This window comes from Aspergillus ochraceoroseus (genome assembly GCF_002846915.1).
Source record: "Aspergillus ochraceoroseus IBT 24754 chromosome Unknown P175scaffold_6, whole genome shotgun sequence".
NCBI lineage: Eukaryota > Fungi > Ascomycota > Eurotiomycetes > Eurotiales > Aspergillaceae > Aspergillus > Aspergillus ochraceoroseus.
In genome coordinates, this window is record NW_024468481.1 from 1,056,558 (window position 1) to 1,083,235 (window position 26,678).

At 47.6% G+C, this 26,678-nt stretch overlaps 8 protein-coding genes across 8 annotated transcripts; 5 read left to right on the forward strand and 3 right to left on the reverse strand.

The window, feature by feature from the left end:
* Positions 1-30: 30 nt before the first annotated feature.
* P175DRAFT_0299800 (uncharacterized protein) lies at positions 31-2,273 on the reverse strand. The gene is made up of 7 exons (XM_040892812.1): positions 2,090-2,273; positions 1,875-2,016; positions 1,250-1,773; positions 1,130-1,194; positions 828-1,075; positions 416-770; positions 31-359 (listed from the first exon to the last, which is right to left on the reverse strand). Exons 1-7 carry the CDS (start codon positions 2,169-2,171, stop codon positions 267-269), a joined length of 1,509 nt encoding a protein of 502 aa, XP_040750765.1. The 5' UTR covers positions 2,172-2,273; the 3' UTR covers positions 31-266.
* A 162-nt stretch (positions 2,274-2,435) lies between these two features.
* On the forward strand, positions 2,436-4,250 carry mrpl4 (mitochondrial 54S ribosomal protein uL29m; the record flags this gene model as incomplete). The annotated part of the gene is made up of 5 exons (XM_040900879.1): positions 2,436-2,469; positions 2,576-2,699; positions 3,118-3,572; positions 3,635-3,801; positions 3,870-4,250. 5 exons carry the CDS (start codon positions 2,436-2,438, stop codon positions 3,990-3,992), a joined length of 903 nt encoding a protein of 300 aa, XP_040750766.1. The 3' UTR covers positions 3,993-4,250.
* A 420-nt stretch (positions 4,251-4,670) lies between these two features.
* On the forward strand, positions 4,671-6,835 carry P175DRAFT_0502916 (secretory pathway gdp dissociation inhibitor). Its single transcript, XM_040897500.1, has 8 exons — positions 4,671-4,814; positions 4,878-4,902; positions 4,961-5,020; positions 5,089-5,116; positions 5,191-5,536; positions 5,593-6,135; positions 6,189-6,446; positions 6,531-6,835. Exons 1-8 carry the CDS (start codon positions 4,769-4,771, stop codon positions 6,617-6,619), a joined length of 1,395 nt encoding a protein of 464 aa, XP_040750767.1. The 5' UTR covers positions 4,671-4,768; the 3' UTR covers positions 6,620-6,835.
* A 16-nt stretch (positions 6,836-6,851) lies between these two features.
* P175DRAFT_0558939 (PaaI family thioesterase) lies at positions 6,852-7,955 on the reverse strand. Its single transcript, XM_040900880.1, has 2 exons — positions 7,546-7,955; positions 6,852-7,437 (listed from the first exon to the last, which is right to left on the reverse strand). Exons 1-2 carry the CDS (start codon positions 7,636-7,638, stop codon positions 7,021-7,023), a joined length of 510 nt encoding a protein of 169 aa, XP_040750768.1. The 5' UTR covers positions 7,639-7,955; the 3' UTR covers positions 6,852-7,020.
* Positions 7,939-9,716, forward strand: P175DRAFT_0502917 (Zn(II)2Cys6 transcription factor). The gene is made up of 2 exons (XM_040897501.1): positions 7,939-8,386; positions 8,522-9,716. Exons 1-2 carry the CDS (start codon positions 8,303-8,305, stop codon positions 9,629-9,631), a joined length of 1,194 nt encoding a protein of 397 aa, XP_040750769.1. The 5' UTR covers positions 7,939-8,302; the 3' UTR covers positions 9,632-9,716.
* Positions 9,717-10,261: 545 nt separating this feature from the next.
* P175DRAFT_0502918 (origin recognition complex subunit 4) lies at positions 10,262-12,755 on the forward strand. The gene is made up of 2 exons (XM_040897502.1): positions 10,262-11,806; positions 11,871-12,755. The coding sequence occupies exons 1-2, from the start codon at positions 10,289-10,291 to the stop codon at positions 12,489-12,491; spliced, it is 2,139 nt and encodes a 712-aa protein (XP_040750770.1). The 5' UTR covers positions 10,262-10,288; the 3' UTR covers positions 12,492-12,755.
* Positions 12,756-20,959: 8,204 nt separating this feature from the next.
* Positions 20,960-23,862, forward strand: flbA (developmental regulator FlbA). The gene is made up of 4 exons (XM_040895499.1): positions 20,960-21,738; positions 21,829-22,957; positions 23,025-23,212; positions 23,265-23,862. Exons 1-4 carry the CDS (start codon positions 21,019-21,021, stop codon positions 23,403-23,405), a joined length of 2,178 nt encoding a protein of 725 aa, XP_040750771.1. The 5' UTR covers positions 20,960-21,018; the 3' UTR covers positions 23,406-23,862.
* A 742-nt stretch (positions 23,863-24,604) lies between these two features.
* P175DRAFT_0482661 (CDC73 C-terminal domain-containing protein) lies at positions 24,605-26,496 on the reverse strand. The gene is made up of 2 exons (XM_040895500.1): positions 25,751-26,496; positions 24,605-25,678 (listed from the first exon to the last, which is right to left on the reverse strand). Exons 1-2 carry the CDS (start codon positions 26,408-26,410, stop codon positions 24,941-24,943), a joined length of 1,398 nt encoding a protein of 465 aa, XP_040750772.1. The 5' UTR covers positions 26,411-26,496; the 3' UTR covers positions 24,605-24,940.
* Positions 26,497-26,678: the final 182 nt, after the last annotated feature.

The following is a 26,678-nucleotide window of genomic DNA, read 5'->3' on the forward strand; positions in this document are numbered from 1 at the left end:
GACTGAATCTACTGGAGAAAGATGTGCAATTTGTAAGATCCAGTGTAACTTCCCACAACGAATTTGCACAGAAATGTGAGAATATCGTTGAAGTTATGTATTTGATTTGAAACAGATATATCCTACTTTCCCGTGTATCACATAATTTGACAAGAGAAACGCCTTGTCTCTCAGCAGAGCAGGTGACACCCGGATAACCTTAAGGAAACTGGCAGTGAACCAAACGCCGATGCTGATCAGACCCCAATCATGTTACCCCCAGACATTCATGAAGCATGATGCGGAAATCCAACCCGTGAAAGACTCCGGTTGGCATCCATCCGGTTATCTAGATCCTCATACCGTAGAATAAACTCGCGCTATTAAATGATTAGCTTGCTAACTCTTCGCAAGTAGTATTGGCAGTGGAACATACCCTAATCTTCTTCCAGCTTGCAGGGTCCCAAAGGAGGTAAACGCCTCGCTCACTCACCCCTCGGTCGACGTCAACAGGACCGGGGTACGCCTCATCTCGTGTCAACCAGCATCGCTCGATTTTATGATATCTCCATTTACGGCCCATAAGCTCCTCGGCAACAACTTCTTGCATGATATCTCGGGGCATGCTGTAGAAGATATAAAACAGTGTCTCGTCACTAAAACTAGGAATGCGAGATTGTAGAGGCTGTACGTTAGCCACGCTATAGCACGATGGAAGAGCGAAATCCTGCTCTAAAGGAACACCAGATATAGACGCAACGAACGGCGAAGCAAACGACGTATGCAGAGGTCTAAAGGACTTCAAGTTAGCAATGAAGGGAGGCTTTCTATATGACGAGCAAGCATACTCTGGTTGGTTTAGATCCAAGCCCAGTGTCATCAAGTCCTGCCCTACAGCAAGACTAGCCACATCCGCACTATCGCTATGAATCATTCGAAGCAAGCCTGCGAGTCCAAACTTGTCAAGCTCACTCATCTCAGCTAAAGGTGGTTGCTCTGCTCCAGAGTCTTGCGATGGACGGGTGAACCCAGGGGCCGGTACTGTCTGTTGCTCGCTAAATGAACGTTGGCTAGAAATTACGGAGGTACTCGGGTCCTATACGCCCTATTAGGGTTGGGAATCAAAGCTTTAGGCAGGACATAACTTTACCTCTTTTTCTTGCCCCCGAACACCATTCGACGGTTGGTTGACAGGCGACCGTGATGTCGCGATACCTAAGAAAACACGATCAGTTCTCTACAATTCATTGGAAGCACCGGCACATGCTACCTGCTGAGCCCGCGGCTCCTGGTGACATTATCCTTTCCTGTCCGCTTATCGATGTTGCCATCATGCTCCGGGTTTGGGCAGACTGCGCCTGGTTTACACCGGAGAACTGCATGTTGGCGTTATAGCTCCCAAATCCGGCACCTTGCATCAATGATCCTCTGCGATCCTGGCCAATTTCCGCAGGGGCGTTACGACCAAGGGGAGGAAACTCTTCAATATTCCCTGTCTGTGGCTGCGCGCCAGCTCCTAATTGCCCGCTGATACCTTGACCACCATTCCTGTAATCATCTAGGCGATTTGCGAACTGAGCTCCAGAAGGGAATACATCATCATGAGCAGGCTGAGACTGTTGTTGTGGGTGATGCGATTGTGTTTGCGGTGCTCGTGAGGGGGCTTGAGAGGTGGGGTGCTGTCTCTGAACAGGAGTCTGCTGTACGCCCCGTTGGCTAGCATTCGCCCATACTAAGTGTGCCGGATTCTGTGTCTGTGATTGCGAAGGTGCTCCGGATAGCGAAGGGAAATCACTAGCAGGAAAAGAATTTTCTTAATGTTAGAACTCAACAAGTTGCAAGAACCACAGACATTGGGAGTCAGAGGTCAAAAGCGATTGAGAGGCCACACTTACGATAAGTCAAGGGGGGTAGCCGGTTGAGACCCGCTAAGACTCTGCGCGAAAGTCCCCATCGTTCCGATGCTGCGCTGTTGGTTTCCTTGTATCCCTGGTGTACCACTTACGGGCAAGTTGAAGTTCCAGTTTGCTGCGCTACCTGTTCGTTGGCCAAAGTTAGTCCGCGAGACAGCAAAGACCCAAATCCAGCGAAATTAGGCGGGCAATCGTACTTATTTTACCGTTGGGAAGTCGTGTGGAGGCCAACGTCGCATTTCGAGCTTGAGCTTGTTGTTGTGCGGGGAACCCTGACATGGCTCGTAGAGGTTGTGGGCCTGGTCCTGGTGTATCATAACACCCGTCAGCGACAGAACCAAATGTGTTGACAAGAACTTCAATGACCGGGCGATTGCTTGAGAGAAAGCTGGAGGAGTGTCTTTATTGTAGGAAGCAGTGCGAGGTGCGTCGGACGCAGCTGGAGGAACCATCTGTAAGAGGGGTTGCAATTGGAGCAAGCAAAAAGAAAAAGAAGACCTTTCTTTGCACAAACCCCCTCCAAAAGTAATGAGACACTCCACAATGTCACAAGCACCAGAAACCAGCGACGAAAATGGTCGCACGCTGGGAGAGGACCGCCTGAACCACGAAGAAATCCAAGGGAAAAAAAGAAATTGACGAACCTGGCCTATTCATGACGAGACCCTAACCTGTTACTGCAGTCGATATGAAAATAGAAGGGAATATATATTATCAAGTCGAGCTTTTTAGGGAGAAAGCCAAAGACATTCAAGATCGGAGTGGTTTCCAGGATGTCTCTTTGCCCACGCTTGTTGCGACGGTAAAGTAAGTGGAGTGTGGGTGTAAGCGCGCGCTTGGTACTTGTGCACAGACCCAGTAGCCGCAAACTGCTTTAACTCACAACATAAGAACTTTTATTTTCGGGACTGATTCTTGATATGGATAGGAGCCAAGCTGAAGAATGATAGACTTAGAGTTATTAGCTGAAGATTAATTGCGTTTCAAGGGCCTCGGTAGATTGGTTGCTTGTTCGTGTAGTTGTCACTCTGGAACTTATTTACCAAGTTTGTAGAAGAGCAAATCAATTATCTTGTATCTTAATTGACACAGCTTAACACTTGATTTTTCAAATACTCTATACCTAACATATCTACTGTGTTGCAGACAGGGAATGGATGATGATGACAGTGACACAACGCGCGGCTGTGAGGGTCACGTGATCTAACCGCCGGCCCAACGCTAGTCAATTCAGGCTTGGGCTGGGGCCGCAGAAAAGGAATCTCAACCTCCGGAATCTGGTCGTCCAGAACACCGCGTTCACTTTGGTCATGATGCATCGTCAATCCGTTCTACGGCTGGCTTGCCAGTATGGGGGTCTTCCACTGGCCGAATTGCCCCCTCCTTACCTCGCGCCATCCCTCCATTTTTCCCTGAACCGGTCCCCCGTCCAAAGCTCGAACTTTTCGTCCACCGCTGCCGCTGCTGGACACGGGCGTGACCTGAGCAAAACCCGTGGAGTGTCTGCAATCCATCGTACCGGGCCCAAATTCAAACTCGGAGCTTCCAAATATCCATTGCCAAAGCCTGTTTCTCCCGAGGCGCTCGAGAAGCGCCATGCGACCCCGGATCACGGACTTTGGGGATTCTTTCCCAAAGATCGGCAAGCATTGGGCACACCAGAGTATGATGTCGCTCACGGTTCGTTGCCCAACATTTAGTGCTTTATTTTACATGCATACATGCTTATTCTTGAATGTTAGGTCGCTCTTGGTCCATTCAAGAACTCCGCGAGAAGTCCTGGGATGACCTCCATTGCCTTTGGTGGGCCTGTGTTAAGGAGCGCAATCGCATAGCCACTTCCAACTTGGAGAGACAACGATTGAAGGCAGGATATGGCGAATGGGAAGCCACCGAGCGGGACCGAGTGGTGAGATTTGTCTTTGGAATATCTCTACACGTCAAACGTTGGATACTAATATATGGCCCTGTATCTAGATCCGTGTCACGCAGAAGAGCATCAAGCACGTTCTCCGGGAAAGATGGTATGCCTGGGAGGATGCCAGTGCACTTTACAAGAAGGGATACCGGCCGCAGGATGACGAGGCGACCGAGGCGTGAGTTCGCCTGTCGGTGGCTCTAAGATTTCTCCTGTCTTGATAATCGAGACTCTGTACTTTTCTTATCTGTAGCATTATTACTTTCAATAGTTGATGGCCGTTATTGGCGAGGATTGACCTGTCCACGAAGACTGACGTATTTGTAACTTGTGAGAGAGAGCTATGATGGTTGCTATAAATGGTAACGGAAGCCATTTTGGGAAAAACTCACGGTATTTGGGTTAATAAATAGCGTTGAGGTGAGCAAGTCAATAGTTAGTCCTCTATGGAGGAGCTAGTTCAGGTGTAACTTGCAATTCGTCCCTGATGTCTTGAAAAGGGGGCGTGAGAACTCAGGAGGTCCGCTGAGGGTCGAGATGGAGATTAACACATCTTGACCAAATAGTTTCCATACCCTTATCCAACAGCATAGAGGTAGTTATTCCGAGGGAATAATTACTAGATATGAGAGAGTAATTAACACGGAAATAAATAATAAATAAAATAAAATAAAACCGCGGTGGAAAATCGGCATTCTCTCTCTCTCTCTCTCTCTCTCATATTTCACGATCACAATAAGGATGATCCGCGGGGGGCTCCAGTTTCCACTCCCTCCTGACGCTCTACTCCTTTCCAGACTCTAGTCCACTTCACCGCTAAGAGCTAAACCACGCCGTACCATCGATCATCTCCGCATCCTCCTGTTCTCTCTTTCTCCTGCACGCTTCTCTTACCTGCTGCTGCTACTGCGTAATACTACTGCTGCTAGCTTATTTGTGACAATACAATTAATTCACCATGGACGATATTGCCCCCGAATATGATGTCGTGGTACTGGGCACTGGTATGTACTTGAACCATTACCCCGCTGTTTGCAACCTGAGGTGCTCACAACCCCCCTTCACAGGTTTGACGGAGTGTGTGCTGTCTGGGTATGGATCTGCTTTTCATCCGTCCTCAGCCAAGTCATTAATTTTGCATTGCATACAGCGTTCTCTCCGTCAAGGGAAACAAAGTACTTCACATTGATCGCAATGATCACTACGGAGGGTGAGTTAGGCAGCCCCGCTGGGTAGCTTTCGAAAGGGGAACCATCAACTTACTAACAACCAACTCAGCGAAGCTGCTTCCGTGAACCTCGAGACTGTAAGCTTATCTATCTAGCTCTTTTTTTTCTTTTTTTTCTTTTCGTTCGTTACTGAAGTTTTATTACCGTGCAGCTTTTCAAGAAATATGGCAACGTCCGCCCCGGAGAAGAGCCCTGGACAAAGTATGGACGGGTTAACGACTGGAACGTGGACCTGGTCCCCAAGCTGTTGATGGCTAACGGCGAGTTGACAAACATTTTGGTTTCCACCGATGTGACAAGATATCTGGAGTTCAAGCAAATTGCCGGTAGCTACGTTCAGCAGGGCAAGGGACCTAAAGCGACGGTGGCAAAGGTGCCTTCGGATGCTGGCGAAGCTCTACGCTCATCCCTCATGGGCATGTTCGAGAAGCGGAGAGCTAAGAAATTTCTCGAATGGGTGGGTGAATTCAAGGAGGAGGATCCGTCCACTCACCAAGGTCAGTGTGCTCTTCCTCAGGATCTTATGTTCCAATTAAATATTGATGCATCCTAGGTTTGGACATCCACGCATGCACCATGAAGGATGTCTATGACAAGTTCTCCCTCGAGGATAACACTCGTGACTTTGTTGGTCACTCAATGGCCCTGTACCAGTCCGATGAATACATCACCACCGCCGGGATGGCCCCCGACGCTATCAACCGCATCCGTCTATATGTGAACTCGATGGCGCGGTATGGAAAATCGCCTTACATCTATCCCCTCTATGGCCTGGGCGAACTTCCTCAAGGATTCGCCCGTCTCTCCGCTATCTACGGAGGCACATACATGCTTAACACAAATGTGGACGAGGTGCTTTACGACGAGAGCGGCAAGGTCTCTGGAATCAAGGCCACCATGGATAATGGCGACACTATGAAGTTTGAAACTAAAACAAAGAAGATCCTCGCAGACCCATCCTACTTCCCTGACAAGGCCAGGGTTACGGGCTATCTCCTGAAGGCTATCTGTATCCTGAAGCACCCTATTGACAAGACTGATGGCAGTGACTCCCTGCAGCTGATCATTCCCCAGTCCCAGGTTGGAAGGAAGAGCGGTATGTTGAGGTCATCGCTGTGAAGTTAAGCTCCTGATCCTAATTTTATCTAGACATCTACATCGCTATGGTCTCGTCGGCGCATAACGTCTGCCCCAAGGGGTACTACATTGCTATTGTCTCTACTATTGCTGAGACCGACGTCAACCATCACATGGAGCTTGAGCCAGGATTTGAGCGCTTGGGTCAGATTGAGGAGAAGTTCTTCCCAGCTCCTATTCCGCTCTACGAGCCTCTTGAGGACGGTACTAAGGACAACATCTTTATCTCTAAGAGCTATGATGCCACATCTCACTTTGAGACCACAACCGGTAAGAATTTGCCCTTCATTGGCGTATTTCGTCGGTGCTACATCAAAACAAAGTGAAGAAAGATGAACACTAACCTCGACGTAGATGATGTCCGCGATATCTACCGACGTGCGGCTGGCGAGGAGCTTGTAGTCGAGGGCCTCCGGGAAGGCCAGACACTTGCAGAAGAGTAGAGTGCTTTAAACGTCGCATTTGAGGGTTTTAGTAATGTATTGTCGCTTTGGATGCCGTGAATTGAGCCATAATATTGTTTGGACTTTTTTTTTTTTTTCGCCCCGTCAATCGTACCGAGTTGGAATCCGCACGCTCGTTTTAGCTTCTTGGACATGCATCATTATTACTAGTAGAAGCCGGTTATCTGATGCCGCCGGCCCCTTCCTACAAAAAGGATATACATATTTATCAGACGAATGAAAATAGCTACTTCACTATAGTTTCTGTTCCCACGGAATAAATAGATATACCCACCTCCAATCAAAAGTCCTCTAACTCTGTACATTCACCAATATAAAGCAATCATATGCGGAATAAATGCAGACCCAAAAAGAAGATTATCAAAATGGGGGAGGACTATTTACATTTTCCCACTTGCCTCTGGGTCCGTGTTCACCTTCTCATGATCCGACACCATACAGAGATCCCCCGTATCAACCCGGTAAATCTCTGAGCGCAGAAGCGTCAAGCGACGACCCATATGTACAACCTTCGTCACGAGTCGCATCTCTATACCCATGGGCACCGGTCTTAGATACGTGACCCCGAGATGGCGGCTAACACCACCCAGAGAGAACATGCCGGGTCTAGAGGCACCGATCAAGGTTACAGAAGACAACATATCGATCAAGGTGGCGGCACACCCACCGTGGAGGTTACCGAGCCAGTTGCAGAGTTTCTGGGTGCAGACGAGGAGATAGGAGGCTTGTGCGGGAGGTCCTGGCGTTGCGGATTCGAAGCGGAGATTACAGTCTTTGACGTCCCAGTCGTCCCAGCCCTTAAGGATAACTCATTAGTTTTGTTTTTCTTCTTTTCCCTCCCTTCAGAGTGTACTTGAATTCTTGGGAGGGCAAAGGGTAGATTGGAATTGGAATTGACTTTATACCTCCCCTGTCCCTAAGCGGGAGCAGACCTGATATATACCTTGCTCAAACTCGGTCAATTCCCTGGCTGGTGCACCGACTTTGTTTTCCGACATTGGGCCGTATTGAACTTGGCCTCACGGGTCAAGGTGGTTTGAAGGATATGATGGAGATGAGTTAAGAATGTCAGACATTTGTTAGAATCCTGGGGTAAGTCGATGTTTATGTTGTTGTTGAGCGCGGAGGGGGAGAGAGCCGAGGTTGTGAGATAACCGAGTCAGGTTGAGATACAATTACATCCAGATCTGAGAAAGAATACTTTGGATGAGACTTTCTCTAGTAACAGACCAGTTCAGCAGCACTAATTCACATTTCCAGGCGAAGCAGACAGGAGATTTCCCTGTACCTACGAGAACTGTGGATTGTGGATATAATCATTGTGGATTGCTAGTCGGATGGAGTCTCATGGGAATCCACTACTCCGTAGTTAACATCTCTACTCAGCACTAACACTGACTCTGTAAATAGAAAAAAATGTCACCTAACTGTCACCTCCCATCGTCTATTCTGCTGCCTATACAAGGCGACTCTCTCAGATTACTCTGGATAGTTGCAACCGCCAGAAACAGTAACGATCACCCAAAAATTGGGAGCTGACTCAGCAAGCTCAGCAAACCTCCTTGTTTCAGCGAAGAAGGAAGATGAGGGACTGGAGGCGATTTAACTGCTGCGTTTCGCTGAACTGGAATTGATTTCGGAATGTCAGACTAAAATGCAGATATGGCTGACAAGCTGTTGGCAGGACGTCGATCTCACCGCAAGTCGCGACATGGCTGTCAGCAGTGCAAAGCCCGCAAGGTGAAGGTGTGTATAATGACCGACCGCCGCTGGGAAATTGAAATTGCTCGTGTCGGAGCAGCAAGCTGGCCATTATTGGAGGACGATCCCGCGTTTTATGGGACTGTGACTGAAAATATGGGCTAACTCTCCCGGTTGCAGTGCGATGAAGGGAAGCCAGCCTGTAAGAACTGCAAACGCCATGGGATAGATTGCTCCTTCGCTCTTCAACGCAGCGATACGGGTTCATCTCAATTGCAAAATTCAGCCAACTCCGACACTACCAATTCACCGACATCCCTTGGCACTCATCCAGTAGAGGCCGTATCAGAACTGGCTATAGGCGATCTGGAGTTACTGCATCACTTCTCAATTTCGACCGCCTATACGTTCTCTAGGCACCCAGCTCTACAGACCCTCTGGCGGGTTCAGATCCCCCAGATTGCGTTTTCTGCACCCTATGCCCTACGGGCCATTTTAGCCATTTCCGCTCTGCATCTTGCCTATTTGAGGCCCGAGAAGAAGCAATACTATCTCGCACAAGCCGAGTATCACCATGAGGCCGCATTGAAAGTCGTGAGCCCGGATATGGCCAGTCTCATGCATGAGAATAGCGATGCCGTCTTCCTTTTCTCTGTTCTTACCTGTTTCATTTCATGTGCAAAGCCACGGAAATTAGATGACTTCCTCTTCTTTGAACATGGGCGAGTGTCTGACTGGCTGATTTGCTTTCGAGGTACAAGGACTATCATTGAATATGCAAACGACTCGTTAAACAACGGGCCCTTCACCACAATATTCACTATTCGAGGCCGCAAGTTTGAAACCCGAATGCATCAGCAGGGAGCAGGACAGGGACAGGGACAGGGGCAGGGGCAGGGACAGGGACACGAGTATCTTGAGAATTTGGAAACGCTCGTCCAAGAACAGATCAGAGAGCCAGATGATGTGCGCATATACCTGGACGCAATTGAAGAAATGAGACAAGCCTTTCCAGCGGGCACTCATCAGTTTTCAGAACTCTGGGAAACTGACGAAGTTTTCACCTGGCTTTTACGCATTTCCGACGGATTCCTGCTCCGCGTTCGAGAACAGGAACCTGTTGCCCTGATCATCCTTGGATATTTCTGTACTTTTTTACGTCATTTGGAATGGATGTGGTGGATGGATGGATGGAGTATCCATTTGCTATCTCGCATCCACGGGCTCCTGAATGATGAGCATCGCATGTGGCTGCAATGGCCAATGGAGCAGCTTGGCTGGGTGCCATGATTTCAACTGAATGATTATGTGAAAACCAATACAGAGTACGTACTGATATTAGTTACTTCCCAAATGAATCTGTTTATGTTTACGCCCGAATTATATAGTTCAAAATTAGGCAATTGAACAGATTAGATTAAATTGTTAGTTATAGAGTAACTATTCTTATAAATTTCACTTTGGCAGTCAGGATTCGCCTGATTTCGCGTCGCGTGTTGCCTCAGGCACGCGCTGTCTGGCCTGGATCACCAACCAGCTCAGGTCAAGCTATCATCAATGACCATCAAGAATCCTCAACTCTCTGTGCCACGGACTGGGGCCATTGGTATGTACACGTTTATGCCATTGACATTGATTCTATAACCATCAGTATTGATATCTAATATATTTATCTTTAGCACAGTGAGCATCCCCAGGAGACCTGAAAACATTTCTTGGTAACCATCCATGGGCTCCATTTCTCGACGAAACCTCACGCTGCAAATACCTGCCAATGAAGTCCGATAATACCTGCACACTCAATTTATCTTGTTTCCGAATCTTGTAATGTGTGTAGGTATTTGAGAAAACTCCAACCCACCTCTCACACCACACGCCCGCAAATACCCCCCCCCCCCCCCTGCGCATCTCACAATCCTTCTCCGACCGAATCACCACACCATCAACATGAAAGACCCGCGTGCGGGGAAAAGGAGGAGAATTTCCGATACACCGCCAGTAGACGAAGACGGCGATATCGCGATGCATGATGATGCCCAGGAAACTCTCTCAGATGCTCCTGGATCGCCAACTCCATCAACCGCTAAATCGCGTCGCTCGTCAAGGGGCGCACAGAAGACTGGCCCCGAACAAACGCCTGAAAGAGATAGTGAAGATCTCAATGCTGAAGATATACAGACTCCTTCAAGAACTGGGACAAGATCAAGTGGACGAACACGGAGGGCGCCTCAAAGATTCGAGGATGAAGTCAGGCATACGCGATCGACAAGGAAGTCCACAGCTACGTCGACACTAGGCACAAATGAGGCTACCCCAAAGAGTACGCGGAGGCCCAGACACGTATCGGAGACAGGCAATGATAGGGAGTCGCCAGACTCCCCGGCTGAGAAACTAACGAGGACGAGGTCTAAAAGAGCGACTGTGCGATTCGATGGGTTGGATAATACGCCGAAAGGAGACTCAGGAGCAGCCCGCAACGGTCTACAGCAGCCACAGTCCCCCGATGATTACCAAGATGGACTAGACGATTTAGTGTCGATGCAACTACAGCAGGACATTGTTCATGAGGGGCTAAGTGGCAAAGAAGAGGTCATGTCCGCTAACGAGACCGTCCCCATATATGCCGAGCAATTCCAAGCTATTGCTAGCAGCGGTGTAGAAAACGAAGTGCGACTATTGACAAAGATTGTGATCGAAAAGCTCAATGGTAAAAGGCTAGTGCCTTTGAAGGGACTTGAGTATGAATATCACAAGGTCTATCAAGTTATCGAGCAAACAGTTACCGTTGGAGAAGGTAACTCGATGCTACTTCTCGGATCACGGGGATCCGGGAAATCAGCCATCGTGGAAACCACTGTCTCTTCTCTGAAAAAGGCACACAAGAATGATTTCCATGTTGTTCGCCTTAATGGTTTCCTACACACTGATGACCGATTGGCACTGCGCGAAATATGGCGCCAGCTTGGTCGTGAGACTGATACTGAAGAAGAGGCCGGCAAGGTGACCAGTTACGCTGACACCATGGCCACACTTCTTGCTCTTCTATCGCACCCCGAAGAGCTAGGTGGCTCTTCAGACAACCCAGAAGGTGCAACAGCCAAATCAATTGTTATTGTGCTTGATGAGTTCGACCTGTTTGTGACGCACCCACGCCAAACCCTCCTTTACAATCTGTTTGATATCGCGCAAGCGCGAAAAGCCCCGTTGGCAGTGCTAGGACTTACTACGAAAGTTGACGTAACGGACATGCTAGAAAAGCGAGTGAAAAGTCGATTCAGTCATAGATCCGTTTACGTCCCGCTTCCAAGAACTCTCGAGGTATTCTCCGAGATCTGTCTCGCTGGACTGAGCCTAGAAGATGACGAGGTTTCAGAGCTATTGGAGGAATTAAGTGCCGACGAGCGTTCCCTCGTCCAGTCCAGTGGGTGGGGGAAGGCATCAGAAGGGTGGCGAATGTATCTACAGGTAATTCTCCGCTGCTACGGTGACAAGAGTAAATTTATCATCGTGGGTAACTAACCCCGTATAGGGACTTTGGGCCGACGCTGCCTTCCAGACCCATCTACGCAGGATATACCACCAAACAAAATCCGTCAAAGAGTTCTTCACGAGTGCCCTAATGGGATTAACGGAGCTGCACCACAGCACTCACAATACAAGTTCCTCCTTGCGAGTCCCGATCCCCACGAGTTTTACAACCCAGCTCCTCTCCTGTCCAGACCCGGCCCCGCTGCCGTTCTCAACGTCGACAACCGCAGCAAGCCCGTCGTCACTGCCGTTATCCTTATTATTGGCTGCAACGCGATTGACGGCGCTGTACGACCCGGGCCTCGAGGCCGCACAGACCCAGGACCTTGCTCCACTCGCCCTGTCATTCCCCGCTACTTACGCGGAGTATGTCCGACTGTTGACATCAGCCAAAACCTCCGCATCGGTATCTGGTGCGTCTGTGACTCCTGGGCGTGTCTGGGGCCGGGACGTCGCACGGGAAGCGTGGGAGAAGCTAGTAAGCTGGGGTCTGATCAGTCCTGTTGGTGGAGGCAGTGGGACGGCGGACGGGCGGATGTTCCGCGTAGAAGTCAGCTTCGAGGAGGTGGTGGCTATGGCTGGATCTGGGGGATCACTGGGTAGATGGTGGCGTGACGGATGATTTTCCTCCGACGGCACCAAAAAAAAAGAACCGAAAAGGAAACACGGTTAGGGATACTGGTGTCACAGATGGACAGTAGTACTCGTCTAGTGCGACGCCCGTCGAATTGTAATGGGGTTAAAAATATCTCGTACCCCGAGTTAGGCGGATCGCTGAAGATGGCTATTGCTGCTGTACGAGGTGAGAGATGGCTGTGCTAGCAGCTAGGCAGCCTTTCATCTATAGTAGTTATATAGTACTGTATAAATCAGCGATATTCCCGACCTATTCATTCTGTAGCTATGGCTGCTCAGACACAGTTATTTAGGACTCGGAGGATACCCCCCCCCCCCTTCTCTATAAATATCTACTATGTATATGTATATATAGACACGGTTTGACACAATTCAAGAATCTCCACCGCAACCCACCCAAAAGCCGTTTCAAGTACGAACAAACCTAGAGCATAGTCACAAGACCATCATAACCCCAACCACATCCATAAACTACCAAAGGTACACTTGGCTACCTAGGTACTTACGAGTGAGTGTGCATCCGACGAACACCCGTGAAACATCACGATGGGGACAGGATGGATGACTCCACCGTCCCTTTTCTCTAGACTCTTTCTGATTCAGTAGAAGAATTTTTTTTTTTTTAAAAAAAAAAAGAAAGTCTACCGAGAGAAGATCAGAATTAGGGTTACAGGTTATACAGGTACAGTACTACTACTAGTATAACTAGTACTTGGGAGAGAGTGTTCTGTACATAGGACGGAGTTTAGTATGTCTTATCTTTATTTAGATAGATAGATAGATAGATAGATAGATTGAAGGATCATCAGCTGGACTGGGACGGTACTAACGGCGTACCTTGTAGACGTGCTTAACTAACTAGTTAGATTCTAACTACAGGTATGTACTCCGTAAGCAAGCTGTATGTTAACTAACTAGTTAAATAACTAGTTAGTTAGTTAGTTAAACTCACAGACATACACAGTAAGCTGTTTTGCTTTCCTTTGCTTCTGTTTGCCAAGGGCTAGGTTCATAGCATGGGATTGTATATCCTAAGCCTGTGTGTGACCTGTTCTAAGTGTTGGGCAGGAGAAAACAGTTTGAAGGGGAAGAAGGCATCTATAACATCCAAGATGCAAAAAACATGCAAGCTGGCGGTGGACATGTCCCCATTGAGTATACATAAGAATAAGGAATAAATAATAGTATCAGCATCCGGAATAGCTCGGAACGCAAACTTTGCAATGAAAGGAGGTCTGGTTGAAACAGATCTATCCTATTCCTAGGAGCTATAATCAGGCCATTAGGGCTAGAATGCGGTTTCAAGTTGGAGTACAGAGTAATAGGGGAGCGATTAAGGTTTCTTCTGCATGCTCCCTAGGCGAGCCGCGAAAGACTAGTTCTAGAATCCTGGAATCCAAACGGCCATGACTTTGGTTTACGGTGTTTGAAGATAAGTGGTTTCAAGTCTCTCCGTAAAGTGGATTGTACCTATTCTTGGGAGTAAGCGGTCTTTTAAAGCACCAATTTATTCAATCTACTAACCATACAGGGTTTGGGGGGGGGGGGGATGTCGGGGTTGTCGCTTAGGTTGCGCTAGGCCTCGGATTCTAGAAGGGAGAAAGGACCGGATTTGAGACCCGATTCCGAACGTTGAGGCTTAGAGTACATATTCTCATGTTTTATCTTCCTTCTTCTGGAGGGAATGGGAGAGCTGGAAACTTGAGAGGGATGGCACCTAGTACTCCATGAGTCCATGCATAGTACAGCGTTTCTCCGTACGGAGTAGTTGACGGGGATCCCGAGCGACGCTAATGTGCCTTTCGTTTTATGTGACATAGTAAAGTAATTTCTTTCCCCTGGCGCTATTCAGGTTGTGCTCACTAGTGATGTATTCCAGACCTGGGTACTAACCAGCTAACGAGGGTGAGCACGCGCCATGACAATTCGCAAGGTACTTATGTACCGGAGGAGTATGTTTGATGGGTGAGTTCTCTTGTCAGACTAGTCGGGACCCTCAGATCATCATTTAAGAAACTGTCGATTAATGTTCCTCCGTACAGTTGCTCTAGGTGCAAATCAACCGGAATGGAGGGAAGTGGATTTCGTGCATAAGTCTGACTGGGATGAGTCCTTGCCAGCTTCTACCACAAGGTTAATCATCCAGAGGTGATAGTTAACGACTTCCGTAGAGTCTAGACGGGAATAAGCAGAGCTGCCTGTGGGTAGTCTGACCGTATGATAACGGACATGAAGATGGAATTAGGGATCTACCTAGGTAGAAGCCAATCTTAGGGGAAATTCAGCGCCAGCCCATAACCAAACGGTCGAGACCACCAGTTTGTGCAACAGATTCTCCCAATCCCCTGGCTCTGATCAATGCAGGGGGCTGCTGGTGTCAAACCGGATATATGATTTAAGAGAAGCATCCCTGGGATATTTGATATTCTTAAGATACTCTCCGCCTTTTACTGAGACAAGTTCCCCCTTTTTTGTTCTCTCTTGTTCTGGCTCATAACCTCACCTTGGGTCTGTCAGGCGAATGATCGTTTCCGTTCTGCGAGACTAATGCATGACATTGTCTGTGTATTTCTAGGGTAACTATTGTAGGCAGATCTTGGCATTGGATTGGAATTTTATCTCTGACTTGGTTGGGTTGAATATCAAGTTGGGTTATTTCAGGGTTAGGGTTTGATGCTAACGAATTTTCCGTGAGTTTTGATCTGTCAAGTAGTCTATAGAGATCTTGAGATGCATCTAGCCGTTCTGGCCATTTGAGAGCAGTAGATACCAGTAACACAGCTATCCTAAACTAGTATCATGGCTATAATGACTCCCTGGATGTACTCCGTAGCTTCTCACCTCGCGTGGACCGCAAGGATCAGCGTCTGCAGTACCAACCAAAATCTAACATCAAATAGAATCTAATGTTTACCCCTATTATTCTCACTTCTCTTCCTCAGACCTTGAAACATGGAAACTAATAATTCTTGCGAGTTTTTGCGCCTTAGTAGACCAGGAGGTTAGGTTCTACTAACTAACTATCAAAAATGATAACGGCCACTCCGACTGCTTAGATAATGATTTCTGCGGAATTTTCTTCCCCATTCACACCCGTAGACGAGATCAAATAGGATCGTTTTCTTTTCGCTTGTTATTCCCATTCCAGAATCCCAAGTAGCGGTTCCGGCCCAAGTAGGCGTGCGGTAGATGCCGCTTGCAATCCAGTACCCAAGGATACAAATACCAAACTTTCAGGACCATTACCGTACTGACACTAGTGCGTTACCAAAATACGCTAACTCACCGCCTTCCCGGAAGATCATCTCCACGTGCGTTTCCCAGGTAGGAACTTGGGGCCGTCTGGCTTCAAAAGGTTGAACATTGCACATTCAACATTGTGCTGGATGGGTCTTGCCCAAGAGCTTCGACCGAATTACTCCGGGTACGGAGTACTCTTAGAGTCTTAACACAATTTTGATCCTCAGAAAACATTGGAGCTATTTTATAGTAGGATGGCGTCATCAATCAATCCCCTTTCTAGCGCCTTCTAGAACACTTCTCGAACAAATTATTGCCTTCTAGCGCATTACCCCTTTTTCTGCAAAAAAAAAAAAAAAAAAAAAACCCCCCCCCCCCCCCACTCGATGTGCCCCTGCTGATGGTTTCGATAGATTCTAGATTAAACTCATTTACGCAACCGTGGCTGGAGCCCTGAAGCTAGCCCTGAACGGCTGGCAGGATGATGCATATGATTTCATATGTTGTCTCTCCCGAGCCATATTCCGTTTTAGGGAATATCACTAAAAATAATCACATCTCTATGAGTATGGGGACGGTCTGAAACGAAATGGGCCCTGAGAGCCACAATTGAGTCCACAGGATCCATCTGGCTTCTAGAAGAGCGGTAAATGCTACAGGTACTGTTATAGGAGCTTATTGTATTGGCAATAGATACGTGTATGCCGCGCTTGACCGCCAAATTAAGGAGAGATCCAACGGAGAAATGAAGGTTCTGAATTTTCCGTGTGATCCACCTTGAATGTTGACAGGGACTACCTACCGATTTTCTGCGGAGATATAATAACATCTCCGGAGGTGAAGATAAAAGAGAATTAAAAGTCTCGTATCACACCACCTACTCCGATCCTACGTGTGTATTATTGACAGTTTGCAGCTAGCGCTTAACATAACCTGAAGACAATTAGAGGAGAATCCATTGGATGCAGAATTGCTAGCCTTTACCAGTCTAGTTAGCCCTAGACCCATTAAGGTAAATGGGATAAGATCCTGATTCGGAATCCTTTATCTTTATCATTTATCACGCCAGATGTCTTGAATCCTGCACCTGAAGGATTTATCTTAGCTGGAGGGGAAATATTGATAGACAGAGCTACGTACATATCCGTACATATCCGGGAATAGGCAGCCACATCATGGATGATCCAAATGGACTCCTCGGCAAACTCCATCTTATCTACTGGATATACGGAGTACTCACTTGGTCACAGGTTAACTACCCGAGATGCTCCAAAAAAGAAAACAAAGAGTATAAAGTTTCTGACTAGCCTTATTCTTAATACCACGTGGCTCTCGCATTCCATCTTCCTTTCTCTCTCTTTCTTTTTTTTTTTACTCTGGAAATTTACACATTAATTCAGATTCCCTTTAGCGTCACCTTTAGCCCAAGTCGTCCTTCCTAAGAAGCCCACCCTTCGCTCAATTTTCCCGTGCGCCAACCTTGATGCTTTGACGACAACGGACCCACTTACTCAACCATTGCCTACTAGCCTCGTCTATGGAGTCTGTCTCCAACTTGGTCTTGGTTGATACGGTGAGAAGCTCCACCACCCACGAAGCTTCTGACAAACTCCTCCGTCACTCATCCTTCGTCCACGACTAATCTGTTCGTTACCTATCCGGCCCCCTCCTGCAAGTTGCTGAATGGGGTAATTTACACTCAACAAATGGGGCCAAATTACTTCAAGATAGAGGGAAGCGGCCAGCTTGTGATAAGTATCGGATGGAATCATGAATCGTAGATATCCGCCATTGCTACCTGGTCCTGGCGGGTAGAGAGCCAAGACTGTTTTGGACCCTCTACGGAGTAACTATGGGCATCCCAAGTTAGGTAATCAACTCTGTACTCTGTAACTACCGGAAGTCTACCGTTGTTCGGGAAGCACAACTGCCGAATCTCAACGGGGGTTCTCTTTTCATTCCGTCCTTCCAGTTTTGATCCTGCGTTTGTACTCTGGACGGTGGGAGATGAAGATCATCAGAAGATAATGGCGAGGTAGTCTCTAGATAGGTGTGTGCTTTCTTGCGAATGTAGTAGTAACTTACTCCGCACTTGCATACCCTACAGGTTAACTATCCTCTACCTAGAATTACTCATTTATCAGCCGAAGTAGTTGTTAACTAACTAACAACTAACTAGCTGTTCAATTCGACCGATCATAAAGTCAATCCAACAAGAGGAATCAGAAAGTAGACCCCGGATGGATGGATGGATGGATGGATGGATGGATGGATTGATTGATTGATTGATGCCTTCTTCGAGCCGGGTGGTGTGTATCCGCTGATCGTTCATGTTGCATCACGGAGGACTATTCCTACTATGATTAGAGTTGTGAAGATCAGGCAATACTCGGGAGCCGGGGCACGGCTGGTTGACACAAAAACGAGTTCTAGATTGTATGTACGGAGTACTCCGTACTCCTAGGTCAATAGGATCTGGCTTCAGCTGAGACTTAAGGTTGATATGTAACTAGTTACATAGGGGACAATAATTTGAGTTTTAGCTTCAGCCGCAATATCTGAAGTTGGCTGGTTTGACAGGCAGCCAGAAATTGCAGGATCCTCTCTACTTAAGGTTCCGTAGAGTTACTTGACAGCAACTCTCCTACCCTGCCTAGACCCCTGAGTCAGTCTACTGAGATAACTAACTACTCCCTACGGAGTAGTAAAGTAAAGTAGGAAAAGATTCCTCCGTATTTGACTGAGGGGCCGTCGTCCCTCCTTGCTTGTGTATGGCCGGCGATCAGAGATCGGCGGCCGTCTTGCTTTGCGTTTCCAAGTTTCAAGCTGAGGATTCCCTGGGACAGAAAAGCCCGGTAGAGTTTTGTATTTACATTACGGAGTTACGTCCAGATATTACTTGGTAGTTGGGTAGAGTTGGTAAGACCTTACAGCTAGGTTCTAAGATACATGATACGTCTGATTAGAATAGGTTAACACAAGGTTCGAGTTTCATCCTTCACTGCCAACAGTTGTCAGAACAAGACCTGAGAACCCAAAGGAACGAAGAAAGTCTATGTAGGAGTAAGTTCAGTCTTGGCCTGCCGAGGTCCGATCATCTGCGATCGAAACTTGGTTGTTAGGACTGCCCAACAAATCCTGGGGAAGAGACGAGACAAAGAAAGAAGGGCCAACAACTTGGGCAACGAAAAAAAAAAAAAAAAACAACCAGCGCTCAACTTGCAACCGCACGGGTCATGATACAGCAATAGCAGGCGAGTTAAAACGGGCGGACACCGGGTTAAGCCGCCTGAGCGACTGTCGCTTCTCCACGTGTGTCCACGTGGAACCGCATGGATCTCGGCTAGAAAGATACTTGGAAGAGTCATGGAAAACTTTTTAGGGGGGGAAGGATTCAGTGAAAGTGAAACTGGTATGTTTTAGCGCCATTCAGTCCGAGTTGATTTTTTTTTTTTTTTTTTTTTTTTTTTTTTTTCCACTGGTTGTTGGCTTTGGAGGGGGTTGATTGCTCGATTCTCCAGGTCAAAGAATTTGAGAACCAACACGGTTTTTTCATGACGAATACTAGATTTTAAATAGTAGCTTGCACTTTATCAAGGAAGAGACCCAATGTCGATCGATCGGATCAAAAATGGGATCATTAAATTCAGGTCATATGCAAGACAGTAAATAGCCCCGATACTACAAAGGAGCTAGTAACAATACAACTGGTAGTCATGACTCATGAAGGAGGAACTGATCTACCTTTGGGAAAATGCTTGATTCGCTGAGGCGCCAATTTCCCACCATGAGGATAAAGGCTAACCTGGGCGAGGATTCCACGTGGGCAGAAGGAGCCCCAAGTAAGAAATTAAGTTGTAGTACGCACTCTTCTAAGATATGACATCAAGGCTTTTTTGAATTAAATCGGGCACCAAATTAACTCAGTTCATCAGGAAAAGGAACCTGACTAAGCCAAAACTACAAACCAAAAAAAAAACCCTTGCCTTACCTAGGAGAAGCCTGAGGGTGAGTCTGGAGCGATACTGGATTGGTGGAGTCAGACCCGGGACTGCCAAGAAAGTAAAATTTGAGAGGTGGACTGGATATATTCATACTAGATCAAAAACAGGAAGAGCATGACTTCACAGGGAGGTTGATCTTTACTAGAAAAGGGTGGGCCTGGTTGCTGGAATTGGAAAGTGACTAGCAAGTACCAACGACGGTGTAATTTTTTACTATCCACGTTTTTCTTTCTTTGTTTTCTGTCCCAAACAATTGGGAGCCCACAGCTCGTTTTCTGGTTTGAGGTTTTTTTTTTTTTTGGAATTTCCGTAAAATTCTCGAATAATTGACAGCGTTCAGAGTCAGAGTGGATGAGAATCTCAAGGTTCCCTACAAAGTGTGGTATTTGAAAGGGAAAATCTGGGCTGATCCGGTCAAACCCTCCCCAGAAGTGTAGATTCTGCTGATCATCCGACGCTTGCAGTGGGCGGAAACAGTGTTGAACTCCCAAGGTATGGTGTAATTCGGTGTACCGAAAATAACAGGATACGGTATCGCCGCGGTATGGATACTTTTCTTTTCTTTTCTTTTTTTTTTTTTTTTTTTTTTTTGGTCAGAGGTCTAGAGATCAAGATAGTGGATAGATAGATTTGACTATTCTAGTATAGATATATACACAAATTAGAAATGCAATATAAGAGAAAGGGTTTTAATTAGTAATACTCCCTCTGCTCCCTTGGCCCACGTTGTCTGGTGCATGAAACCGTCCGCGTGCACAGTGGGTCAGGAATGACAGGCCAAATTCTTCACCCCCCTGGGGATTCTTCTGTGTCTTTTTTCCTAGTAAAAGAATTAATAGTACATAGTAACAATTATCTTTCTATCCCATCAATGTAAGAAAACTCCTTCTCTTAACTACCTGTAGGAATGGCTTCCTGAGAGACTACTGATGGTATGATTGGAAAAATCAAATTCCCTATATAATCCCCCCCTTTCTGTTTCCTCACACGTTAAAATATTATTATTTTAGTATTATTTTATTTCAGCCATTATTATTATTTTATTTATTATTCTTTTATTTATTCGATTTTATTTATTCGATTTTATTTATTTTATTTTATTCCATTCCCCCTCCCGAATTATTTTTATTTCTCTCTCTCTCTCTCTTTCTACCCATTTTTCCATACCTACATACAAACCACACAACCCACATTCCCCCCCCCCCCCCCCGTAACTACTTTTACTACCTACAAAACCCCCTCTCCCACTTATCTGGTTCGCACTATTCAATGCCAACCATATCTTCCGCTTCGCTCAACCAAGGATCTCCCCCCTCCTCTCAACTTCATTATCAGCCTCCCTCCTCCCACTCTTCTTCTTCTTCTGCTGCTGCCGCTGTTGTTCCTGTACCGGTCTCCTCCTCCCCGGTCGACTTTGGTCTCCCTACTTTTACTTCCGCCTCTTCCCTTGCCACCTCCGAATCCCCCGCTTTTGTTGCAACCACTTTTGCTACGTTGAATACAATCCCTTCCTTCACCACGAATACTCCCAGTTTCCCAGGCTCTGTCATCGGCTCTATTTCGCGACGCAATCGCCGCTCGTTTGCTGCGTTAGCCCGAGAAAAAACTTCCAGCGCCTTTGCGAACTTCTCGGCGATTGGAACAACGGGAACCGCACCTTTGCGGTCGTCTGCCTCGTCTGGGAGTCTCTCAAAGCACTCGCGAAAGCATTCTCAGCTTAGCGCTAGCGACGCGCCAGGGATCACTCCATTGACTCCGCCATTGTCTGAGGGCAGCGGTAGCAGTGAACAGTCAAGTCCTCCATTCGAGCCGAGTTCGACTGTGACGGAGCACCCCGCGAGCACTACTGAACGTCGTCGCCAGACTATCCAACTTGCTCCGTCCTCTGAGCCTCGTTTGGAACCTACATTGTCTTTGCCGCCCGCCAAAATGCATCAAACATCGTCGAGGCTGTTGCGGATGACGGAAGATGACCGCCCTTTCACCAAGGTGGGTATTGCGTCATGGACATTGACTCGAGTTGGAAGGCGCCAACTTGTCCCAGAAAGTACGGGTTGCTAATTGCTTGTGATATAATAGGATTTTATGGACTTGTTCTCCACTTTGATGGTGAGCTTGAAGTTAGATTCACACCGTGTACGATTCACAAAATATGACCATACCTTCACATCGGAGGAAGCGATCAACAATCTGGGGTCGCTCAAGTTCTCCCAATCAAATCGAATGCCCGACCCGAAAGACCCATCCCGTATCGTTACCACCACTACAACCACAACTTTCTCAATGGCGAAGGAGATGGCTCGGTCAGTATGTCAGCGTTTTGTCGATGCCCGATTTATTGAGTCCTTGGACGGCAAATACTCGCAGATTTTCCCGTTGAAGGGGGCGCTTTACCAGCTCACCCCGAAAGGCATCAACATCCTGCAGAGATTCTGTCAAAGGAACGGAATTACCGCGCGCCATGTTATTGATGTTTTGGAGTCGCCTCGCAACACTATGCAACTGGTGAACCTTGAACGCGATTCCGAGACCGATAAGCTGTCCCACGATCGAGCCACCATTGAGGTTATTTTCCGCCGCTTCGCTGGCCAGGACGGCCCCAATGTTAAGAACAGCATCTCTACTTCCGATTCGGATTCTTTGAGCGATTATTCTAATGGCCTGGTTGGAGTTAAAATGGCCAAGGAGCGCAAAATTGGCGACAAAATCTTCATGAACACTTTTACGGGCAAAGCGGCCGTTGACTGGCTGATGGACTGCTCGACTACTATTGAGCGCCGCGAAACGGTTCTCATTGCAGAGCTTTTCGTCAAGTACGGATTGATGATAACGCTGCAGGAAGACCGCTCCATTCCCCAGCCTGAAAACCTACTAGTTGCGTTCCAACCTTCGAAGAATGCAATTTACGGTGTGTCGGAACGAGGGCAGCGAGTTTGTGGATGGATCGCTCGCGACAAGACCCGCGATACGACAACATACGACAACAGGGGTATTCCACGAGACTCGAACAATGCGCGACTCAACCATATTCTCCACGACCCAGCTTTGCGTTTGCTGTTCCGAGAATTCCTGCGCTTCTCGCTTTGCGAAGAAAATCTGTCGTTCTACATTGATGTTTCTGAATTTACCACAACCTACCACAAGGCCGAAAAGGTTGGTCACTTCAAGAAGCCCGATGCTGTTCGTGAAACACTTGCTGCGGCCTATGGTAAGCTTTCGTCCGGGGGGTTTTTTTTTTTTTTTTTTTGTGAAACACTCCTTAACTTCTTAAACAGGTCTTTATAACGCATTTTTGGCACCTGGATCGCCTTGCGAGCTTAATATCGACCACGCCCTGCGGAACAGTCTGGCAAGCCGCATGACAAAGGCCGTCGGTGATGATGAATCCATGCTGAAGAGCTTACAAGAGGTTGTGCAATTGTTTGAGATGGCCCAAACATCTGTTTTCAAGTTGATGTCCAGTGTAAGTGTCATGTCCGGCGCGGCAACCTGAGACAAAAGCTGATGTCAATTAGGATTCTGTCCCCAAATTTCTGCGTGACCCCAAGTACTCTAGTGTCCTCCAAGAACACGATGTGGATTTAATCGGTGCTCCGAGAGCGTACTCGCCTACTCCAATCCCTGAGCGTTCTATCAGCCGTTCCGCACGGACATGACCATAGAGTGCTGGGCATTCTGCCTAAGCTTAATTCCACGCTTTCGACCCGTTCGATTCGTTTCAGTCCCGCTGCTGCGTCCTGTGACGCCATTCGGACCCTTGACACGACATGATATTTTAATTATTTCCCACGCTACGCCCGCATATGAACGCTTCTCTCCCTTCCTATATATATTTCCTGACCACTTGATACACCATTATGCGAATTCTACCCTATCGGCGTGATTTCCTTTGTAATCAAGCCATCACGACATATGAAAGATGTTACGATCCACGGATCATGTGATAGAGATGTCTGAGTTGAAGGTTTCCTTGAGTTTTGATTTTCCCTTGTGTTGTCCCGTTTCCTTTACCTGTGACTTCTAGCCTGCAGGCAGAGAAATCAGAGAGGGGAAACCCTGAAAGATGATTGTTTACCGGCATTAGAGAGGCGTTTTTTTTTTTTTTTTTTTTTTTCCTCTCTTCCTTCTCACTTCTCTTGCATCTATGCATGATTTCAAGATTTCTTTTCTTTTCTTCTCTTCTACTTTCCTTTGTCCGAGAGACATAATTGATGTAAATGTTGTCATATGTCCCCTGCATCAAGCATTGATTTGCGCTTTTTGTCTGCATTTTCAAGGGTTCAGCGAATACCTATGGCCTTTAAATTTACTCTTCTATCATTCCTGTAGCCGAATTGACATACAGAAATGCAGTAACCTGTCCATGAGCTAGCTCACTATCAAGTAATTCAATCTTCAAAGCCCCGTTTTGCCCTTCTTGTCTCTTCTTTCCCCCTCCCCCCCGGGAAACCGGCGGACAGAATTATTGTAAGGTTAATTTAACGGACAGACAAGATGTATACAGATGTAGCCTCCTCCACAGTCCACCCAACCTTGGGCACTGTAACAATCATTTTTTTTTTTTTTTTTTTTTTGCTATACCGTTAGAAATCGGGTTGCGTTGCCTGATGAGAACTTCACATGCAGGCAGGCAGGCAGGCTCACTCACTCACTTACTCACTCAAGGACTGACTCGACTCGAAACAAAATACTCGTTCGTCATTGTAGTCGGGGGAGAGATTCTTGAAAGCCGGTACATAGAACTGCAAGAATACTGGGGCCTCCCTCCTCTATTTTTTTTTTTCTTTCTTTCTTTCTACTTTTGGGTGGTTGGCTCTCAGGGGTGTGGTGAGGAGGACTTCTAGCATATTCAGAACCAATGTCAAGATAGTTATTATTGGTAGTTAGTTAACTAGTTATTGTTGTATTCATGGCTAACACAACACACAGACAGGCTTCTAGTTATTCATTCATCCGTATCGCCCAAAATGAAAGAAATGCATATTGGAACGCCATATCCCCTAACGCCTAATACATTGTGATAAAGGCAAAAGGGTAAATTTTGGGAAATACACTTGAGAGGTATAATATAATATAATATGTGAATTGAGGTCGTGTGGACAAGAAGTTGAGAAAGGATGAAGGTTGGAGGCAAATGTATGACACGCTAGGGAAGGAAGGGAAAGCAAGAAGAGAGATGACCTCGATATAATTACTTGGATCCCCATCCCCGTTGCTTCATACCCTCCTCGATAACAGTCCAAATGCCCTCAACAACTTCGCGATCACGCCATCGGCCCGACCCATTCACGCCCCCCTTGTCGTCCCAGCGCTCTACGGAAAAGCTTCGTACCCCACGACCCCAGCCGCGAACTTCGCGAGGAACGTCTTCACCGCGCCATCCGATGTACACACCGGTGGCGTGCTTGAAGAGGTCCGGAGGCGATGACCACTTATATGACTTGAATTGCCAGGTCTGGCCCGTTGTGAAAACGGCGACAAGACGTTGCCAGTAGTCGGGCTTGAAGTTGGCGGTGCTATCCACGAGAATGAAACGAGTTGGTTTCCGTGACTGGCCCTGAGAACTAACAGCACGCGACGATGAGCTGGAGGGGTCTGATAGTCCACTCAGTGGGCGGTTAATGTACAGGATATTGCTCGAAGCGCTGGGCATGGCGAGGGTGGGGTGGTCAGGAGGAACGAAGACGCCATCCCCAAGGAACGAGCGTACATTCGACATGCGGATAAGTGAAGAGGCAGATGGAGAGAGCAGGATAATGGGGTCTTGAGTTTTGGAGCCGCCTTTCCGAGGCTGAGAGAGACCAGCCGATGGGGCAGGGACTATAGCGTGCGGCTTGGCTCCAGGTTTTGTGCCTGGGGGATATTGACCCGCCCGTGAGCGATTGCGTCCGAGGAAAGCCTCCGCGACTTTGCGAACGTGCGAGAAGTCCTGGAGAAAAAGTTACAATTAGAACCTGCGTCTAAGAGAGCGCGAGCGAAGAAGACAGAGATTCAAACTCACTGTTTGCTTAATTCCTCGCAGAACACTATTCCGATCTCCCATCTTCCGCTCCCCGTTGTAAATCTCCTGGAGCCGGGGATCAATGACTTTCCCCCCCTTTCCTGCCTGGGTACCAGTGGCTGGAGCAGCACTTGGAACTGTAGATACACCCGCCGTCCCGGACGCAATATTGGCGGAGGCCTGAGCCTGAGCCGCAGAGGCAGCTGCACCCACAGCACCCTCGAGCGGTTTGATATATTCACTCTCATCCGAGGCGCCTTCCAACCAGGTGATGAGATCCAAGCGCTCAACGAAGACTAAATTCAGGACTTGTTCTTCGGGAACCCCTTCGCTGCGCTCCTTCTGCTTGAGTGTCTCGTTCAGCTCCTGCGCTGAGGCAATGTACTCGGGAATCGCAACATCTTTCTTCTGCCACGCGAAGAAGATACTGCGCAGGTCGACGGCGGAGTCAGACGAACTGGAGACGAAGCGTGTGGGCGTATTTAAGGCGAGCGACTGCGGTAAAGGCGTTTGGAAGAAAAGATGAGTAGCTTTAGCGAGGTCATCAGTGGCATTCTGATCGGAGAGATCGGACGAGGTCGTTGGTGTGGGCAAGCTGCCGGACGCGATGGCGCGACGCAGCGCCAGGAGTGGATCTTGGAGCGAGGGATCGGTGGCCATGGTTAGATACCGGACAGGGTGACACTCCAAGCGACCCTTCAATAAGCCTAGACGTGGCAATGGATGCGAGGAAAGAGAACTGGGATGAATGGAATGGGGGATACTCCAGAGTCAAGCTTCACTTCGGCCAGAAAGAGGAAAGATGGTCGGAAATACTATGTTCCCGGAGAGTATAATACGTCGGCCAACCACAACCATCCTTTTCAACAACCCTGAAACTCTTGCCATCATCTGAACGTCTTCCAAGACTCATCTAGACGAGCGATCG

What these genes read in the sequence shown, in the direction of transcription:
- P175DRAFT_0299800 (XM_040892812.1), bottom strand. Translation starts at nt 2,171, where the DNA reads ATGTCAGGGTTCCCCGCACAACAACAAGCTCAAGCTCGAAATGCGACG. An exon ending in TTCGGGGGCAAGAAAAAGAG is followed by an intron (nt 1,076 to 1,129) that starts GTAAAGTTATGT and finishes TAGGGCGTATAG; the next exon opens with GACCCGAGTACCTCCGTAAT. An exon ending in CAAGCTGGAAGAAGATTAGG is followed by an intron (nt 360 to 415) that starts GTATGTTCCACT and finishes ATCATTTAATAG; the next exon opens with CGCGAGTTTATTCTACGGTA.
- P175DRAFT_0502916 (XM_040897500.1), top strand. Translation starts at nt 4,769, where the DNA reads ATGGACGATATTGCCCCCGAATATGATGTCGTGGTACTGGGCACTG. An exon ending in CGCAATGATCACTACGGAGG is followed by an intron (nt 5,021 to 5,088) that starts GTGAGTTAGGCA and finishes CAACCAACTCAG; the next exon opens with CGAAGCTGCTTCCGTGAACC. An exon ending in TCACTTTGAGACCACAACCG is followed by an intron (nt 6,447 to 6,530) that starts GTAAGAATTTGC and finishes ACCTCGACGTAG; the next exon opens with ATGATGTCCGCGATATCTAC.
- P175DRAFT_0558939 (XM_040900880.1), bottom strand. Translation starts at nt 7,638, where the DNA reads ATGTCGGAAAACAAAGTCGGTGCACCAGCCAGGGAATTGACCGAGTTT. An exon ending in CCCGCTTAGGGACAGGGGAG is followed by an intron (nt 7,438 to 7,545) that starts GTATAAAGTCAA and finishes GTTATCCTTAAG; the next exon opens with GGCTGGGACGACTGGGACGT.
- P175DRAFT_0502917 (XM_040897501.1), top strand. Translation starts at nt 8,303, where the DNA reads ATGGCTGACAAGCTGTTGGCAGGACGTCGATCTCACCGCAAGTCGCGA. An exon ending in GCAAAGCCCGCAAGGTGAAG is followed by an intron (nt 8,387 to 8,521) that starts GTGTGTATAATG and finishes TCCCGGTTGCAG; the next exon opens with TGCGATGAAGGGAAGCCAGC.
- P175DRAFT_0502918 (XM_040897502.1), top strand. Translation starts at nt 10,289, where the DNA reads ATGAAAGACCCGCGTGCGGGGAAAAGGAGGAGAATTTCCGATACACCG. An exon ending in GGTGGCGAATGTATCTACAG is followed by an intron (nt 11,807 to 11,870) that starts GTAATTCTCCGC and finishes AACCCCGTATAG; the next exon opens with GGACTTTGGGCCGACGCTGC.
- flbA (XM_040895499.1), top strand. Translation starts at nt 21,019, where the DNA reads ATGCCAACCATATCTTCCGCTTCGCTCAACCAAGGATCTCCCCCCTCC. An exon ending in ATGACCGCCCTTTCACCAAG is followed by an intron (nt 21,739 to 21,828) that starts GTGGGTATTGCG and finishes GTGATATAATAG; the next exon opens with GATTTTATGGACTTGTTCTC. An exon ending in TTTTCAAGTTGATGTCCAGT is followed by an intron (nt 23,213 to 23,264) that starts GTAAGTGTCATG and finishes GATGTCAATTAG; the next exon opens with GATTCTGTCCCCAAATTTCT.
- P175DRAFT_0482661 (XM_040895500.1), bottom strand. Translation starts at nt 26,410, where the DNA reads ATGGCCACCGATCCCTCGCTCCAAGATCCACTCCTGGCGCTGCGTCGC. An exon ending in TGCGAGGAATTAAGCAAACA is followed by an intron (nt 25,679 to 25,750) that starts GTGAGTTTGAAT and finishes CTTTTTCTCCAG; the next exon opens with GACTTCTCGCACGTTCGCAA.